Raw genomic sequence first — 18,635 nt, forward strand, 5'->3', positions numbered from 1 at the left:
ATTTTTTTTTCCAGAAAAAAAAAGTTGATTTTATTTCAACATATGCAGCAAAACTGGAGTTTCTTTTTCACATTCCACAATATAAATAACGGGAACATTAAGTAAAGTCTATTCAATATTTGGCCTGTATCACGTGGCGCCTTCAGTACGTCAAAAATCCATCTTCCCAAATTTTAAGGATATAATAAAAGAAATAATAATAATTAATGATGTTCCACATTTCAAAGACTGTCGCTCTCTCTCTAGTGTTTTTTTTTTTTGGCCTCTTCAGTAGCGCAGCACCACCTGAGGAAACATGAACAAATGCTTTATAAAGAGCAATCACACCACTACTAGGTTTTAATTTTCTTTTTCCAATTTTGGTCTTGGGGTCCAACATGGTGGGCTCAGAAAAAAGTAGCCCAGAGAGCATCTTAATGTTACGATGCGACGAGGAAAAATGTGATGATGACCAATAAATTAAAGTAAAATAGAAAAAATAAAACATAGTAAATGAAAATTACAAATGAATATAAAAGAACAAATCACCCAAATAAAAGTACTAAATAAAATGGTTAAGGGCAAATAATATTAAAAACAATGTCATTAAAATAAATAGATGATTAATTAAATAAATGACGAATACTGAATAATAAATATGAACAAACATTGATCGCATCTAAATAAATGAAGCAATTTAAAATTGCATTAGTCGATGAATTTTTATTTTAGCTTCTTAAATACCTTTTTCTTTTTTTGCCTTCTGAAGGCTGCTAAAAGTAATGACATTGTTACAAATTCATGTTAGAAATTTAAATACTATGTTTTTGGTTCATATTTCCCCCCCCAAATATACTCAGGATGAGTGTAATAAATAATCCTGCGGGCCAACACGTTACGTAATTTTAACTCATGCAGTTCCAAGTGTAACCAATAGGTGGTAGCAGACCCTCACTCGTGGTCTACCGGCGGCTCGTGTCTGCAAAGGGTGAGGACTTGGAAAGATTTTGAAAACATGTGTTTGTCATTCGTATTTACTCAACCGTAACCTCGTTTAAATGCTCACTGAGCTGATGTCGAATGCTGACATCACCGCGCACGATGGCTTTTGAAATCGATTTTGGCAGGAACTTTGGGCGCAACTCCAAATTGTGTCACCGCTCCATTTTCAGCGAGGAAAAAGTTGACATTTTGCACCGGAGTCATGGAGGTGGTGAGCGTGTGCGTCGCCTTACGTCGCTGAGCCACTGGGCGAAGGCGGAGGTGCGAGTGAAGACGGTGGGCTTCTGGGCCTCATTGCACACTTGCGACGACACGAAGCTGGTGACGCCCTGCACGTACCAGCGCCCGTCCTCCCCCTGACAATTGAGAGGGCCGCCTGAGTCACCCTAAAAAAAAAAAAAAAAAAAAGACGGCAATGAAGTTTACAGGTGGCAGGAAGTCACAAGTCTCAAGTCGTCACCGTCAAGGTTTATGCAAGTCCTCAGTTGCTGTGGGAAAGAAAAATAAATCAAACAAGTCGAGATCCAAATGTCAAGCAAGTCACATTTTTCATGAGCTAAAACGTTCTTTCTGCGTGTAGATTTCGTCCTGATCTTTTATTGAATGGCCCGAGTCAAAGTCGAGTCAAGTCTTCCCGAGGTTTTTAACCAACCACGTCCAAAACCTAAAGTTGGCAACTCAAGTCGTCCCCCCACCTCATTCGTCGGGTTCCCCCAATTGTGACCGGCGGCGTCCTTAACGTACATGACACCCCGACACGTCGTCTCCGCCGGCGCAGATCATGTTGGTCTTGACGGTGTTGCCCCACCAGCCGCTCTGACTGCACACGCTGTGCTGCACGACGGGCAGCAAGGCCTGTTGCAGCTTGGCCGGCATCGGACCGTGGCCTGCAACATCATTAGTCACTTTCAAGCACAAATTGACGTTTCTCCTCGCAAAGTTTCATGTTTTATGGTGAGTCAAGAAACTTCAGCACACATGAAAAAAAAAAAACCTGTCTAGTAAATCAAATTTCAACTGGAGAAAAAAGCTCCAGAAGTTTATCTTGCAAAGATTCCTGATTACAGCATTAAAATGGCAGCTTGAAGCTAAAATGGCAGCCTTCCTGTGCATGGCCCTGAGAAACATTTTGGTGGTTCTCGTCAAGGTAGATATGTCTACCAAAGTTCATGTTGTTAAGTCAAACTGGCTGTAAGCAATTTTAAAAACATTCCAGGGTACGTTATGGACCCACTGTTGGTGAGTGAGTGATGCCCATGATGATAAATGTCAAAATTCTCCAGGGTCAACACACCTGCCAAATTTATTTGGCCTCAAATGACTAAAAAGTTACATGTGGTATCGCCATGCCATTTACAGGAAACAAACTTGGGACCTTTTGGCCACTTCAGACCAAAATTGCTGACTTCATGTATCTCTGTGCACATGGTTTCATCAGACTATTTTGTGCGTCTGCTCATGACAGACATGCATGCCAAATTCTACGTGTCGCCAGGGGTAGCCATGCATCCATCCATTTTCAACGCCGCTTATCCTGTACTAGGTTGCGGGTGTGCTGGAGCCCACCCCAGGTGACTTTGGGCGGACGGCGGAGCGCACCCTGGACTGGTCGCCAGTCAGTTGCATGGCACACATAAAGACGAACAACCATTCTCACCCAACATTTCTCCCAAATTGCTGAGGCCTTACTGTAAAGGTTGCCCCAGCCGGAGATGTAGCACGCAGTCCCGTGGGCGAGGATCTCGCCGGCAGGTGGGAGACAAGCCAAGCCAATGCTGTCGATCATGATGGGACTCTTAACCAGCTTTAGCAAGGCCAGGTCGTTGCTAATAAAAAGGTAAGCTATTAACACTTCGTGGACAGAAAAATCAAATTTGACCCATTTTGCCTAAATAAATAAATAAATACTCCAACTGTTGATACAAGCTCACCCGTCGTCTACGTGGTTGATGTCCCATTCCGGGTGGACGACGATGCGCAGGATGTCAACAATCTGTTCCGTACCTTCCTGCTGACTCATGTCATGTTCTCCCAGCACCACGCGGTAAATGTCTCCAGGCCTGAAAACACCAACTCAATTCAACTTTGTTCATATAACACTTTAAAAACAAGCACACCTGGGGACAAGCACCCCAACTTCTTTCATTGAATTTCCTCTGGGCAGGACAAAAGTGGCCTTAAGGACAAAGCGTCCTTTTTGCTTTGCGGCACATAGATCTGACTATCATCCGTACAGCAGTGAAAGGAAATGCCATCCTTCCTTAAGATAGAACCCAAGGGCAGCAAATGGAATGGATACAGCAGGGGACCCAAAATTGAACCCTGCGGAATACCATACGACAGTGGGCCAGTGTAGCACTCCAAACACTAAGTCATGATGTGAAATCTCTGGAGGTAGAATGTTGTCTGCGGCTATGCCGCTGTTTGTCGAACGTTACATAATCTTAGTGATTTGTTAAAAGAGAGCAGAGAGGGTCTTCAAGGACACTCGTATTTCTCGCAGGAGACTGAGAGCAGATGCTGCAGTCCCGCTGCTCTGATTTCAGACTCGATATGTAAAACGACCGGTCGCTCACCAGATACAGTGCCCGGCCGTCAGCACCCAGCGCGGCGCTATCAGAGTTCCTCCGCACGTGTGGTGGTAGCGGCTGCCGTGCTTCACCTGCAGGGAGATCTGACACCGAATAACAGTTTGCATTAATGTTAATGAGATTGTCGCCGAGTGGTTGCCAGGATCTTCTTGGCGAAAATTTGCACTTATGACACCGCTGTAAGACCATGTTAATGTAGAGAGGGGACTTTTTTTTTGTTTTCACTCACCTTCACTGGGTTCTGTATAAAAGGCAAAAATGGATTGGTGCTAGTAGCTTTGCTATCAGACCATGCTAATATTTTTGGTGTTCTTTCACCTTCATTAAGTTCTGTGTAAAAGGCGAAAGTGAATTAGTGATAGCTCTGCATCAATTTTGTGGGATCTCTTCATGGAAGAAGGGTTGAATTTGCAATTGCGGCAGAGCCGTGAGACCATGCCAATGTGTGTTAGTAAGCAAAAAGATTGCACAGACCTTTGCTTGTTTCTTCGAAAAAAGGCAAAGACTTCTCGAGTGTTTGGGTTTGGGTTGCTGCACGGTCAAGAGGTTCAAGTTTACATTTGCAAACGAGGACTGTTGCTGACTGGTTGCCGTTCAAGTTCCAATTTTAAGTCTGGAACGAACCAAACGTGTTTTTGAATACGGGAGGAGATTGAAGCATACAAGGTGCAGGATTCAAACCCGTAACCTTTTGACTGCGAGGCAAGTGCTTTCCACATTCTATACTGGTCTAACAACTCGGTTACGTATGGAAGGCGTTGCTTTTACCTGCCAGGGCCAGCTGTGAGGGCGGGCATCCTCTCCGTTTACCACCCGATTGGTGTTCGGCTGGACCGCTGGTGTACCACACCCAAGTACTGACAAAACGAAAACAGTAGGGGCATTTCAGAACTTTGGTAAACAACCGGCAGGGAGTAGACTCAAAAAAGTACAGTACGTGCGTATTGGGTAGAGTTGGGTTCATTTTATAGTTGCTAATAAGTAGGTCTAACGTAAGCATGAACAATAAGGGGACGAAGGTTTGACCCCTGGGGAACTCCGCTGGTCATAGCCACTTAGCCTGAGACATAAGTTACCAATTCCACCAAAGTATGTGCTGTTGTCCTGGAGACAGTGACGAGTCGAACTCACCCAAAGCTACTTGTAGGATGAGAAGGCCCAGAGTCTGCAGCATGATGTCTGTCACACGCTCTCTTCTCACCTCGCACTGCCGTCTTATTATATCTCGATCTCTCCCCCGCCCCCCATAACACGTGGCAATCAGGGTCTATCCGCATGGGAAGAACTTCCTGTTTCCCAGGTGGTTGCACGATTTTGGAAGATTTGAATACACCTGCTCGTATCGAATACAAACAACGTGTCATGTGAAGCCACAAGATCAGGCACACCTGCGCAAAAGAACGAGAGAAGAAGAAATGCAGTGTCAGCAGTGCTGCTTTTAAAATAAATAAAAGCGTGTGTGTATGTTTCCTTCATTCTATTTTTAAATGAAGATGATTTTTGTGAACTGATCTCAAAGTATCCAAGCGCACCAAAGTCCAACATATACATCAATAAAAGATAAAAAGGAATCATAAATAATTCCCACATCAGACAGGGGGACATTTCCGCGCTTCTCATGATCATCGGGTCTCGCTCTTTTCTCATCCTCCCACCCGCCGCCATCTTGCCGTCTTGAAAGTGCAGGTCAAAGGTGGACGCCGCTATTCCGTGACAAGTGGGAAAAGGCCATCTGCTGCTCGAGCAAGCCAGTCAGCCTCTTCTTGCATTTCCAAGGTGAGCTCGTAAAACGTTCTTTTGCGCTCTGCGTGACGGCGGCGTTGTGAGCCAGATCCGGGCAGAGGTAAGTAACCCTCAATATCGTAATTTCCTCTTGCTGTGTGGGATTAAATATCCATACACACGCGTCAATTATTGATATTAAATGTTCAGGGGTTCAATTTTGCACTGTGTGCAACCAGCTAGTGTGCCGGCCTCACGGTGCAGAGGACAAGCATTCGATACCTGGCACCGGCGCTCCTGTGTGGCGTTTGCATGTTCTCCCGATGGCTGCGTGGCTTTTCTCCGGGTATTCCGGTTTCCTCACCCATTCCAAAAACATGCATGGCAGGTTAATGGAAGACTCTGGGTGTGACTGTGCACGCCAACATGTGCCCTGCGATTGGCTGGCAACCAGTTGAGGGTGTCCCCTGCCTACTGCCAAAAGACAGCTGGGATAGGCTCCCGCACACCCTGGACCCTCCTGGGGCGAAGTGGATTTGAAAGTGGATGAATATAAAGAAAGAGAGAGGGAGAGAGAGACAGCGTGAGAGTTCTCCTGCTATGACCACCAAAATTGAAACTTTTGGGGTTTTTTGGTGCTCTCTAACGACTTTCCCTCCTTCAATAACATTTGGAAGATCCAAGGAGAGGCCCGCATGCACAATCTGGAGGCAATTGTTCACGCCTGGCCGAGATGTGCGTTTTGTCTTCTTTCTTTCCTTTCTTAATACGGCTCTCCGGGGAAGACGGTGAAAGCGGATACATTTCCTGGTTTTATGAGGCAAATCAAAGTGGCGCTGCTGCCTCCACCGACGACCCCGCGTCTGCTGGAGGGGCGTTCAAGAAGTTTGTATAACACTTCCATGGTTCAGCGCTCAATGATCCAAAGTTACGTAAACAAAACAAAACAAACAAAAAAAAAAGCGCGGTCGTTTTTGCGTCGCCCATCTGTTTTGGATATCGCCTTCTGATTGGGGCTCATTTGAGGTAATTCTCTGGTAGAAGTTCCATTTGAAGGATTTCCTCCCAAATGGCAGCTTTAAACCAAAATGGCCACCTCCTGTTCTATTTCGGGCTTGGGTTCTTGAGATTGTTCAAGAGGCCCGTCAGGACAGACATGTGCTCCCAGTTTTGCGTTGGTTTGAGAGATCGGTGTCATTGGCTCATTTTTTTCCCCTCCAACTTTTCAAGGGGATTACAAAATATGAAATGACTGTTTCAAAACCAAAATGGCGGACTTCCTGTTGAATTTTGGCCTTGGGTCACTGAGATTATTTTTTTTTTTATCCGGCCAGTTAAGAGAGACATGTTTTACACAAAACAACCACAAAATTGGGCCGTTGGGTTGTTTCGTTGGATCGAATCGATTCAAGTAGTAAAACAATCCATTTTTTGGAAAACCAAACTGGGTTCTTTGTGACCCAGCTATTTTTTAGAGTTTTCAAACAAAAATGGTGAACTTCCTTTTCATTTTCAATTTTGACAGTTTTTTTGTGTGTCCTCTTATCTTCGTCTTTCACGTGTGTAGCACTTTCCCCACCTTTGATACACCAAATTACATATTGATTGATGAACTTGCTAATTTTTTTGAGGGTTTTACATAGCGATTTTGAATTTGGACAAACATGCTGAGGAGAAAAAAAAAAAGAGAGAGATTACATAATGAAGATGTTTGAATGTTGGCTCAAAGCAGACAGCTTGTACATCAATGCACCATTTAAAAAGCTATCCTATTTCAAGACATTAACATTTTATGGCTTTCATACATTTCAAACAGCTGGTGGGAAAATGTGTAAAATTAAATGAAGCCTTCATAAGCTCACCGCAATACCCTTTTTTTAATGCATTTTATTCGCTATTAAAAAAAAAAAAAAAAAAAAAAGTAAATACATAAAAAGATTCCCATGGAGACATTGTGCTGGTGGACGGTGTTAAATCATGACTTCCAAAGAGGAATCGTGAAGCAGGATAAAAGATGGATGACGTGCCAGCGGCCTCTGTGGAGTTTGGGCCCGACGTTCTCTGCCAATTAGACCTTAGCAACATAAATCACACGCTAGTGCTGCGTGTCATCAATTCGACCAAACGCAGACTCCGCTGCCACAAAAACACGCGATACGGTCAACCCTCCCTCGCTATGTCGCCATTCGCATTCAGCGTCCCTTCCATTTTGAGCCGATCCTTTTTGGGGTTTTTTTTTGTGACTGTATTCAGTCAAGCGCCTCTCACATTTCCCACCTTTGAGTGTTTGCTCTTGTTGTATGTGTTTCTGCTCTATGAGTATTAAAGTTGCAGTGGTTTCAAGGTTTGTAATTAACGGAACACCCACGGTCATTTTTGTGAGCCAGCTCGATGGCGTTTAGCATTATGGGCCCCATTTTTGCAGACAGGCACAGGTGTACTTGGAATTGAACAGGAAGTCAGCCATTTTGGTTTTGTTTGGTTTGTTTTGTTTAACGACTGCATTTTCAAATGGGTTTTGATGCTTATTACTGCCAATGCGGGATTGTTAAGTTTTTTTTTTTCTCAAGCTTGGCTTGTGTTGCAAAAATAAATAAGTAAAAAAAAAAAAATAATAAAAAAAATAAAAATCCCCACAAAGCAGCACAGTCGTCATCGTGTCCGATTTCAAATTGATTCCACACAAGAATGCGGAGCAATTTCTGTTGGGTTAAACATTAAGATGTCAGTCTACGTTGGAGCGCGTGCAGCTATTGGGTTTTGCTCATTTCACCCTGGGTGGAAAAGAAGGGGCAGGGGGGGGCGCACCGCGCCCCAAAAGCAATATTTCAGCTTGTTACATTTCGGTTCAAGTCGAGTTACTTCAATCCTCCAGAGTCTTGTTCTGGACCAGGAATAATGGTGGGCTTCTTTTCAGGAGGCGGATCAAACGTGGAATATTTAAAAAAATAAAAAAAAAAACAAGTCTTTGATGTCTCCGGAGATTCCGACAAGGCGTCCAAGCTGGTAATTGTCGCTGATAGATGAAGGAAACCCGATTCCAAAATAAGCGTGGCCCCCCGCTGGGGCCAAGCAGGGCTACGCTGCCCCTGCCAACCTCATCTTTTATTACAGCCTCTCTGTTGAACGATCAAACCTCAACACCTCGGCCACCTGCTGGACACTTCAAGCTCTACGAGTACACCACTACAACACCCCCCCACCCTGCATCTGCCCCCACTTCCTCCCCTAATAGAAACCTCATTGGGGGAATTAAAAACAGTTTAGGCTTGCGTCATAAGTATGTAAACAATGAATATGTTAATTTATAGCTCTTTTCACCATGACATCACACCGAGTTTCGGGTGGCTTTTATTTTTGAGCAAGGCAGAACCGCTGAGAAAAAAAGGAGGGTGGGGAGGGGGGGGGGTTGGCCTTCTTCTCTACTGCCATGAAAGAAAAGAATTAATGGAGGTATGAATTGGAAGTGAGACCCAAAGGTGGCCATCATTTACATTTCAACAGGTAAGTTGATTCCAAAATGCAGACATACAGTGGAAAATCAAAGCAATGTTGCCCATAGGAAACAATGTAACTCCAATAAATTGGTTCTGGGCACCTAAAAATGTTAAAACGGAATCAAACAAAAATCAAAGCACTCTTTCCCATAGCAAATCATGTAAACCCAATCAATTGGTTCGAGACACACAAAAATATTAACAAAAACATCGTTTTATATAGAAAACCCATTGTTCATCGTATGAAAACAACGTGAAATTAACATAAATGACACATGAAGTGGATAAATGAACGTCACTTTTACCTTTGATTGAAGAAAAATAACATTTACTGTACGCAAGCATGTCATGGGCCCTATGACCATAATACAGTCTCTTAGCCCACTTTTGTGAAATTATTTTTTCATATTATAGTAATTGGACATCGCTTCCATTTTTAGAGTTGATAGAAACTAATGTAATTAATATTTAAGATGATCCCTCCCCACCCAACACCAATTTTAGTACCTCTTGGAGTCCCTGTCGCCATGAGTATTTGCCCCTGTGGCCTATTGGATGAGCTGGGCCTAACTCTGTTGCTCGGATGAAATTATGTCGAGCTGATGATAGCTAGCCGGCTAGCCATTATGTTTACTGGAAGACAACCCAACCAAACATTTTACACATATTTGTGGAAAAATGTTTTCCACCAACCCGATTCAGTTTCCATTCCGCCCCTTTAGAAGTGGTTGCTATGCCACCAGGCAGTCGTCTGATCTTCTCTTTAAAACTATTTATCAAATTTAGCCTCCTCAGCCACAGGTTCCGCTGGATTAATTTCCTTTTTCTGAAGGAAATCCAACAGCAAACAACAAAAATCCGCATTTTGTCGACGCAACAAGTTTTTGACGTTGTTTTTAGGTGAGGTCAGCTGGCACTCTGCTCGCTACGCCCGTTTGACACTTAATGTCTGCAAACATTCCGAAAAAGGTCACTTGCGACTGAAATGAATGAAGATTTGTACTTTCGGTACATTCTGCATCCAATTTCTCGGCGTATTTAAGATGTTGCGTCTGGAGACATCTGGCTAGTGTGAGATCAAATTGGAGCGAACAGATCTACAATTTGGCGGCGTGCGACATCAAAAGCAAATGGACATAATTTGGCCTAAATGGCGACTTTGTGATGGCTAATAGCCCCCAAAATGGCCTGTCGGCTCCCATTAGACGGCTCACCGCCTAACACGAACCGAACGAAGCCGGGCTGAAACCATCCCGCATTTCGGAAGGGCGAACGAAAACGCCAAAGAGATGAGCTACCTCGTTAGTCAGCCCCCACGTCAGCTAAAGTTTCGAAGCAGTGACTGACGGGTAAAGAAGACCCCCGCCCTCTGCCCGCTTCTCGACTCCTTTGGATTGAATGCATGCTGCATACTTCACCCCCCCCCCCTCCATGTGTTGTCATTGAGCATTATTGCAGAGATGAAATGGAGAGACCGCATGTCAACAAAGCAAACGTCGAAGCTCCATTTCCACTCCCAACATATCGGTTCTGGTTTTGTTCCACTTAAATCAGTTCCAGAGCGGGGGGGAGATGAGTGGTTCGCATCGCTACGTGCCAGCGAGAAGGTTCACTCACAACTTTGAACAGCACGTTCTCTCAGCGCTTCCGTTTATTCGACACATCAATGGCTTGGATTCACTCGGATGCTAAGTTTACTACACCCAGTTGAAGTTTTCTCGAAAACCGTAAATGTCAAAAAAAGGGAGAATCACACATTGTCTGACGTGCGCATGGTTTGTTTGCGTTTCATAATTTTATGACTGATTTCAGTTGTTTATGTTGCTAACCGCGCACATACTTGATGCACTGTGTTGATGCTTTATGATCCTCTCTATTTTAGCTCATTCGCCGCCATCTTGAGGCATCTCCTGAGCGAAGTACTTTTTGAGGCGGTACTTTGTTTGCATTATTTTTCCAAACATTAAAGATAAGTGTCGAAAAAAGAAAAAAAAAAGTGAAAATGAAGTATGCTGTGTAAATCGTGAGCACCACGGACTGCGTGTGCTTTTGCGTGCGCAAAGACAGAGGCCTCATTGTGTGGCTGCTTGACCTTGGGCAGCGGGCCCGCAGGCTCCAGCTTCCGCGTCGCAGACTTTGCCAACATTTTTTGGAGCACGTTTGCATAAAATGATGAATAAACAGGTGTGTTTACCTGTCAGGAGGGGGTCCGCAGGGGTCGGACGGGGGGGTGTACTTGTGAGAGCACCCACTGTGGCGGCGTCGTGATTTGTACGTGTTTGCCTAAAGCATTCGGTTTCGGGTCAAGCCGTCGCTTTCATGAACACGTTTGGGAGGGGTGATGGCAAGCTACGATGGAAATAGAAAGCAGAAAAGGAAAATGATATTTCAAAGTGATGCTGTTTCCAGAAAGTTAGTGTGAAATCGAGTCTGAATTTGAGAGCTCCACTGTCTTTGATTTCATAAAAAAAAAAAAAAAAAAAAAAAAAAAAAAGAAATATGCAGAAAGGGGCGGTACATAATATTACAAGGGAAAAAAGTCTTACATTTAAGAGTACATATAAAAGAAAAGTGTCATATCATATAAGTGTCATAGTGGGGAGGGAAAAAAATAACATTTGAGAAGTTGAGATGTTTTGTATTTCTAAAGCAAAAAGTTGAATATCTTGAATTTTTTTTGATTTTAATTTTGAGATTTTTGTTTTTTTTAATTTTGAAAAGCAGAATTGACAACTTGGAGAAAAAAAAAACGCACAAGAATAGCGTCAGATATTTGAGAAAATATTTTAAAAGAAATGTCCAGAATAAAATTGCAGCAAGGTTTTAAGAATGCGGGGGCAAAATACGGAGAAGAAAATCCTCATCCCTTCAGTTGCGCTTGTGCAAGTTGTTTTTTTGAGCGCCACGGTGATTTATGGCCCCCGGGGCGCTCGACCCTACGAAAGGCCCGACCGGTGCGGCGGGCCAATTTGCAGGTGGTGTCAAGCGCCAGTGCGACTTGAGCTCAAGCTGCTCAATGGCCCCATTATGAACCCGATGCTTCTCGATGGGGGCGGCCAAAAACAAACAAACAACAGGAAGCGACATGCGTAAAATGCTTCAATTTCCCCCCCCCGAAATAATTTCTTCGGCATAAATATATGACTCCCCCTCCTCCAAAATATCAGCTTCATCTACAGCAAGACAGGATGGTGGGTGCCGAAAGGGTCGGGGGTGTCATCATCACACACCCGACAATTTTCCGCAAAGGCGTAAAACGTAATTGATGTCTTTCCCCGCTGATGTCATCATCGACCGTCGCCAACTTATTGCGGTAGGGGGCCGATGACGACACACGTTTTTTCAATTAAAGCCGGCGTGTAACAAAGCCGTTTGCGAACACGCACCCCTTCAACACGGTTTTGGGCTCCACATGTCCTCTTTATGTGTGTGTGTGATTGCTTCCAGGAGGCGGTAACGGGAGACAGATGACGTCACGCTAATAAAGACGGACGGACAAACGACAGAGCTCTGCGACGTCGTCGGCGTGGACCGCAAGTGACGGGCGCCCGTTGCATTAGTTGCCTGTCAGCCAATTAGCATCCGAGGCTAAAAGTCACATGTCAACAATGAGGAGGACGGTAGGTGGTGGGGGGGAGGGGCACCGTTAGCGCTTCATGGAAGCCATTAAAGAGGGGCGGAGGCGGGGCAGCTCTGACCCTGACACACACGGAAGGTCAAGGTTCACGCAGGACCATGAATGACCACGCTGCAGAACGAAACGGCGTGCTTCAGTCTGTGTATGTGTGTGTGTGTGCGTGTGTGTGTGTGTGTGTGTGTGTGTGTGTGTGTGTGTGCGTGTGTGTGTGGTTTGGGGCAACTGGGACAGTGCCCCACTGCCTCCAACAGATGGCACTAGTGGCTCACTGTTGGAACCAAAGGTTAGTAGTATTCTGAATTTATTTTTTTTCGACTGAAACACTCACAGAAATGTTCTCAAACACTCTCATCCGCACATTGCCACAACACTCATTGCAATGCTCATACGCGCAAGTGAAAGGCTCTCATGATGTGCACTCACACAACAGAAACGCTCTCAAACGCGCTGCTGAAACGCTCATCGACTAAAATGATCTCACCCGCTTCTGAAATGTTCACACGCGTGCTACTGAAGCGTACTCACATGACAAGTGAAATGCTCTCTCACACAAAGACACTCTACTGAAACACTCATCAACACAGATTGTCTCTCTCACACACTACAGAAACAACCTCACAGTAACTACTGGAATGCACTCACATGCACACATGAAACACTCATCTCATCACATGTTCTTTCACACATACTACTGAAATTCACTCATCCGCACGACTGAAACGTTTTCATACACGCTACTGAACCATTCTCACAGGAACTACTGAAATCCTCTCGCTTAACTATTGAACTACTTTTCTACTAAAATGCTCTTTCACACATTCATCCGATAAGCACAAGATGGAAATGTTCTCATCAACACGACTGAAATGCTCTCCTCATATCACGCTCACATATATCGACGACTGCAACACTCACACAAACTAATAAAGCACTTTTACGACCGAAACGCTTTCAGACACACAACTGACGCTGATCCACGCGTATGTGATGTGCGCGCATGTGTTTTCTCAATCTGAAACAACCTTATTTGTGGAGCGCGCTTAAAACAACATTGACGCTTTCGGGATGTCAAGCTTGAGTGACTTTTCGTTGGCCAGGTCATGTGACGTTTCAACGCGCACGCACGCACGTCGAGGCACACAAAGGCTGCTGACTGCTCGCCGTGCGTGTGTGATGAGGCGGCCTCTGGGGGCCACCTTTAATTGTTTGGCCATCGTCTCTGTGCTCAGTTTGTCACAGTCAATAAAGACACATTAGAAGAGACCATGAGGGGGCCGGGGAAAAAAAGCATGGGGGCCAATATAAAGCGGTCTTCTGAGACTAATTGTTACACGGCAACAGAGTAGATACCAGTATCAGTGTTTGCTCGAGGACTCACCGAGACCACCGAGACTACTTTCGACACAACAAATTTTAATGACCACGGGCGCACCAGCGGTGAGCTTACTCAAAAGACGGAGTTCGAGAAGTAGCAAAATCCACTCGTTGTTAATCCAGCTCAGGGGGCGGCCATTTTGCTCTATTTTGCTGTTGACCGAAGATGACATCACAGCTGCTCAGGGCTCAGGTAACGACTGTCACGGTTCACCTGTTTTCCACGTTTGCTCAAATGACGTTTACAAGTTGACTTCCCCTTTAAGTCAATGATTTCAATCACTACTACAACTAAAACTTGAAAACGGATGACGTTTTATGAATGAAAACGCTGCGTAGTCTGCTGCATGTCATTGAGTCAGACTCCACAAAAAGTCACGTGAGTGGCACAGGCTTATCGTTGAGCGCCGATGCTAACGCTATCATCGATACTAATGCGCAGGAAAACAAACAGTCAAGATTTCATGAGGCTCACATGATTGATCAAAGCGCTTTGACACGCATGAGCGCAGCACCTTATTGGCCGCAGCGTTTTGTCCGAAGCGCCTGTCACTGATAATCGTGACCGACCGGCGCGACCGTAGCCATAACATGTCACCCGGCGCGCGATGGCCTCGTAGATAAGATGCGCAACCCCTCCTCCGGACCTCGACCCCGAGCTGCACAACCTCACTCGGCATCTGCGGACCACCAAGCCAGAGTCCAAATGACCTCGCCCTGACCTGCCTCACCTCACTGTCGTGAACTCTGACACGCACACATGCGCAGACAGTCGATTAGGGTAAAAGAAGCCCATCAAAGCTTTCTCCAGACCCCCTTTTTTTTTTTTTAATTAAAAAAATATATGAATTTGAATGTAAATAGCAATAGCCTTGCTTTTTGGCAGGCCGCAAAAAAGTGGACTTCTCTGGGCGAAAAGATGACGTCTGGTCACCCCTGTTTAATAGCGCCACTTTTTGGAAAATATGGCGTGTAATGCGGCTAAGTGCGGTAATATAACGCGCTGTGTTTTACAGCACCGTCAGCGGGGGGATGGAGCCCCGAGACCTCCGGTGTCCAAGACAACACGCGGTGGAACGCTGACCTTGTTCCTTGTTGGGGAGGGGACGTTTGCAGTCCACCCGGGGATCGTAAATTCACACAGATTTACAACAGTGGTCAGCGAGTCGTGCGAGAAACACTTTAAGACTTTTTTTTTTTTTTAACTCTTGAAGCAGAGTAACAACAAACATAAAGGAGGGAACGCAATACAGAGATCCCATTAATGTTAAAAAAAAAAAAGACAAAAAGACGAAAATGGACATGTGTTTTTCACAGGACAGCAACGATTTGTTAGTTATTTCAGTTAGTTACTTTGCCCGGTACTAGTTAGTACTTTGATCATGTTCAATTCATTTCGTTAGCTGCCTAGCACTTTGTGAGCTACTTTGTTAGCTAGTAAGTTACCTGTAGTCGTTCGTGTAGTTAGCCTGCTAGCTTAGTTCGTCACTTTGGTTCATGTGTTAGTTACTTTTTTTTTTCTTACTTCATTCAATCATTGAACTGTTCGCTTATGAATCTGTTCGTTAGCTACATCACCTCGTGAAGTAGTAAGTTGCTGTAGGAAGTTACGTCCGTTGGCTATTCTGTTACCTCGGTTTGGTGTTTTGGTACTTAGCTCGTTCATTTCGGACTTGACTGGAACTGTGAAATGTTTGCTGTTAGTTAGCTAGCAAATCACTTCAGTCTGTCAGTTAAAGTTAGAATCAAAGTACCCAATGATGTCAAAGTAACGAATGAAGCAATGAATAAAGTGACAAACTAAGCAACTGAAGTCATTGTTCACTGCAATAACTAGTTACCCAGCAGATTAACAAACAACAGATTCACGGTTCCACTGAAGTCACAGATGCACAAAGGAACTCACAAACGAATTATCTGTCCATTTGTGACTTTAGGAAATCGTCCGACGATAAGAGAGTGAAAGTATGAAGTTGCCGGAAAAATAAATCCTCACTTATAGAACAGATAGCTAACACATCTGATTACGTACACTATCTGAGTATTTGTTGAGTTGAGTTATGAGGCAGAAGCTGCAAGTCCCAAAATGGCAAGCGGTGTTTTACGATCTTGTTGATTCGAGCCACCTGCAGACTGGCGGGCGTTGCATTCAAGGACCTTGCCATCATTCTCCAACACAGACCACCATAAAGCATCCGCAGCGACATATGACCTCGCTAACACACCCACTATGTGTCTGATGAGACTGTATTAAAAAAAAAAAAAAAAAGATTAAAACACTCCCCCGTGACCTGCATATCACCCCCGTGGAGATTTGAATAAATGCTTAAGCGGGAGTTTAAACCCCCTTTTGTACAGATGAATTACTATAATCTCTCCCAAGCATTAGAAGATGAGTGCTTTAAGATCGATATTAGTTCAAATAATGACAATGCCTCTTACTTAAGTTTTTTTTTCTTATCTCATTCATAAGGCGAACTGTTTTTGGTTGTTCATAACTCAGTTAGCCACTTCAATCAAGTTAAAAAATAACTCCACATAATTAGTTACTTTGTTCGAGCGTCCCCTCAAGATTTGAGCTGCGATGAGTATCACGTGAAAATAAAAATGAACCAGGTCAAAGTGTCGTTCCGCAACATGTAAAAAAATATCTGGAAAATAGGCAACGCTTCAACCTGCTGTCAGCCACAACTCACGCCCGGAATCTCACGCGCAGACGAACGCAAGTCCTGACGTCACTCACCGGGCCCAAACTTCCGAAGAGAAGCGACCTCACTTTAAGGGGAAATTTGTCAATTTGGGAAATGTAACATTGAGTTCCCGGCGGGGGTTGCGGGAGGGCGTAACCGAAAGGGGGTCAAAGGTTTTTTTTGTGCACGGCGGTGAATGAATGGAGGCGCAATGAAGACAGAGCTGTATTTAAGGGGCCCCACAAAGCCCGACGCCTCGAAATAAACAGCCTCGCGTCTCGTCTCCTTTTGGGACCGATGGAGTCCATCAAAGAAGATGGTAATGTCACCACTCAATGCGAGCCGACTGAAAGAATGTCACATAATAAACACGGCCGGGAAAAAGGAAAAAAAAAAACAAAACAGACATAAATTGAGCTTTAAATATTTCCCACCCTGGTTACAGCTTTCAATCATGAGCGGCGTTGCCATGCAGGGCCCGGCCGCTTTGTGTCATTATTTTCCCGGGGGGCGGGGGGCATGTGGGTTAATAAGCTGTGTACTCAAAGCGTGAATCAATAACGGCGTCTGCGGGGCAGTGGGAAGCGCATCCGTGCGTGAAGTTGCGGCCGCCTTGCTTCCTGGATTAGCAACCGGCCGACGGGGGTCACCGTGGCCACACCCCTCCCGACAAACCCCCCCCGCACCCCAAGTTAAACGTCAACACGGTCGTTCGTGACGCTGCATTCCCCTAACAAGTGAGAAGTTCTATGTTTCACTTTACAAACAAATTAAATTGCGGTTTATTGTGGTCCTCAAAGATGTTTTGTTTTGTTTTTTTCGGTGACTGAGGTCAGACATCATAAGATCCAGTGTGGATATTTTTTTTTTAGCTAAATAATTTGTGCGTTCGGAATAATCATGAGTTGGCCAGTCAGTTCAAAAGTTAGTGAGCCATTCAGTTTGCTTGTTTCCTTCGGCGCTTAGCTTTTGGGTGAGTGAATCCGTCGGTTCTTTTGTCAATGACTCGGTGGCCAAATTTCTCCTATTCATTTCAACAATTGGGTTGGAATATACTTGACAACCCGCATGAGCGAGACAGACATGTTTTTTTCTTTTACGTACATAAGTAAATGTCAAGTATTGATGTCCTTTCGGCCTTGGTGGAGGTCCTCGCTCCATTCTTACCCCCCGGAGGACAGACCGTACACGCACATGTCCACGTATTAAATGAGCAATACTCACATTTCTCAGCAGCTGTCCAACATGAGAAAAATATGGAGACTGTTTCTGGCCTCCTGGGGAAAGAACACACACTGGGAAAATGTTGTTTACGACGCTGCGCGATGTTGGGGAAGGCAGGTGCTCCCGTTAACGTGCCTCCTCTTACGAGTGCCTGAAGTTGGGCGACTGGAGTCTCTTCAAGGATTCAAGACACTGCCGGCGATGATAACGATGATGTGCGCCGTATTTTTGCCGCCAGTGGAATTTAAAACGGGGACGTGCGTGTGCTTTTTCCCCAGGCTTCCCCCGGCCACTCGCCACGAGGTGGCCTTCGCGTGCAGCTGCGCATCGTCCGATTGGGATCACCTGGATTTAAAATAAAAGATTTAAAAGCATGACTGCAAATAAATAAATAAATAAATAAATAAATCTTAAAATTCAAATACATAATAAACCATACAAAAAATAAAAAACAAACTTGTTAGTATTAAAATTCAAACTATTTCAAGACATTAAAAAAATTCAATACTAAAAAACAGGACTACAAAGAGCAACTTGAAGATGTCAAAATGAAATGTGAAAAGATTTGAAGTGAAAGTACAAAGACACCCAAAAAGTGCAGACTTAAAAAAAACAATCATGACATTTAAATGTATTTTTGTAGATAAAATTATAAAAAATTACAATAAAGTCACTGCAAAAAAAAACCTTATTTTTCTAGAAAAATACAAATTGTGGAGAATAATTTGAAATAAACAAGTTCAACATTCAAATGTTAAAAAAGACAAACAAAAACAAAAAAACGTTTAAAAAAATTGACTGTGTTTTCCTTCTTCATCTGTAAATTGACTTCAAATAATACAGCCTCTTATAATCAAAGATATGAATTTAAACAGTGAAGAAGAGTTTTACTGATGGCAACAGTCTGACCCCAAAGTGG

At 44.2% G+C, this 18,635-nt stretch overlaps 1 protein-coding gene across 2 annotated transcripts; it reads right to left on the bottom strand.

Moving 5' to 3' along the window:
• Positions 1–248: 248 nt before the first annotated feature.
• Positions 249–17,787, bottom strand: LOC109520820 (chymotrypsin-like elastase family member 3B). 2 transcript variants are annotated; one of them, XM_019878320.1, is made up of 10 exons: positions 17,717–17,787; positions 10,986–11,140; positions 4,704–4,960; positions 4,341–4,429; positions 3,558–3,655; positions 2,913–3,041; positions 2,671–2,807; positions 1,726–1,868; positions 1,215–1,367; positions 249–285 (listed from the first exon to the last, which is right to left on the bottom strand). In XM_019878320.1, the coding sequence occupies exons 3-10, from the start codon at positions 4,744–4,746 to the stop codon at positions 268–270; spliced, it is 810 nt and encodes a 269-aa protein (XP_019733879.1). In that variant the 5' UTR covers positions 4,747–4,960; positions 10,986–11,140; positions 17,717–17,787; the 3' UTR covers positions 249–267. The 2 variants fall into 2 exon arrangements, with proteins under 2 accessions (XP_019733879.1, XP_019733880.1); XM_019878321.1 differs by lacking the exon at positions 17,717–17,787 and having other exon boundaries at positions 10,986–11,222.
• Between the last annotated feature and the right edge of the window lie 848 nt (positions 17,788–18,635).

Source organism: Hippocampus comes, unplaced genomic scaffold (assembly GCF_001891065.2).
Source record: "Hippocampus comes isolate QL1 unplaced genomic scaffold, H_comes_QL1_v1.1 scaffold562, whole genome shotgun sequence".
NCBI lineage: Eukaryota > Metazoa > Chordata > Actinopteri > Syngnathiformes > Syngnathidae > Hippocampus > Hippocampus comes.

Coding starts and splice junctions, on each gene's coding strand:
- LOC109520820 (XM_019878320.1), bottom strand. CDS start 4,746: ATGCTGCAGACTCTGGGCCTTCTCATCCTACAAGTAGCTTTGG. Junction 1,869..2,670: donor CGGCTGGGGCAACCTTTACA/GTAAGGCCTCAG, acceptor ATGATGTTGCAG/GCCACGGTCCGATGCCGGCC. Junction 1,368..1,725: donor ACGACGTGTCGGGGTGTCAT/GTACGTTAAGGA, acceptor TTTTTTTTTTAG/GGTGACTCAGGCGGCCCTCT.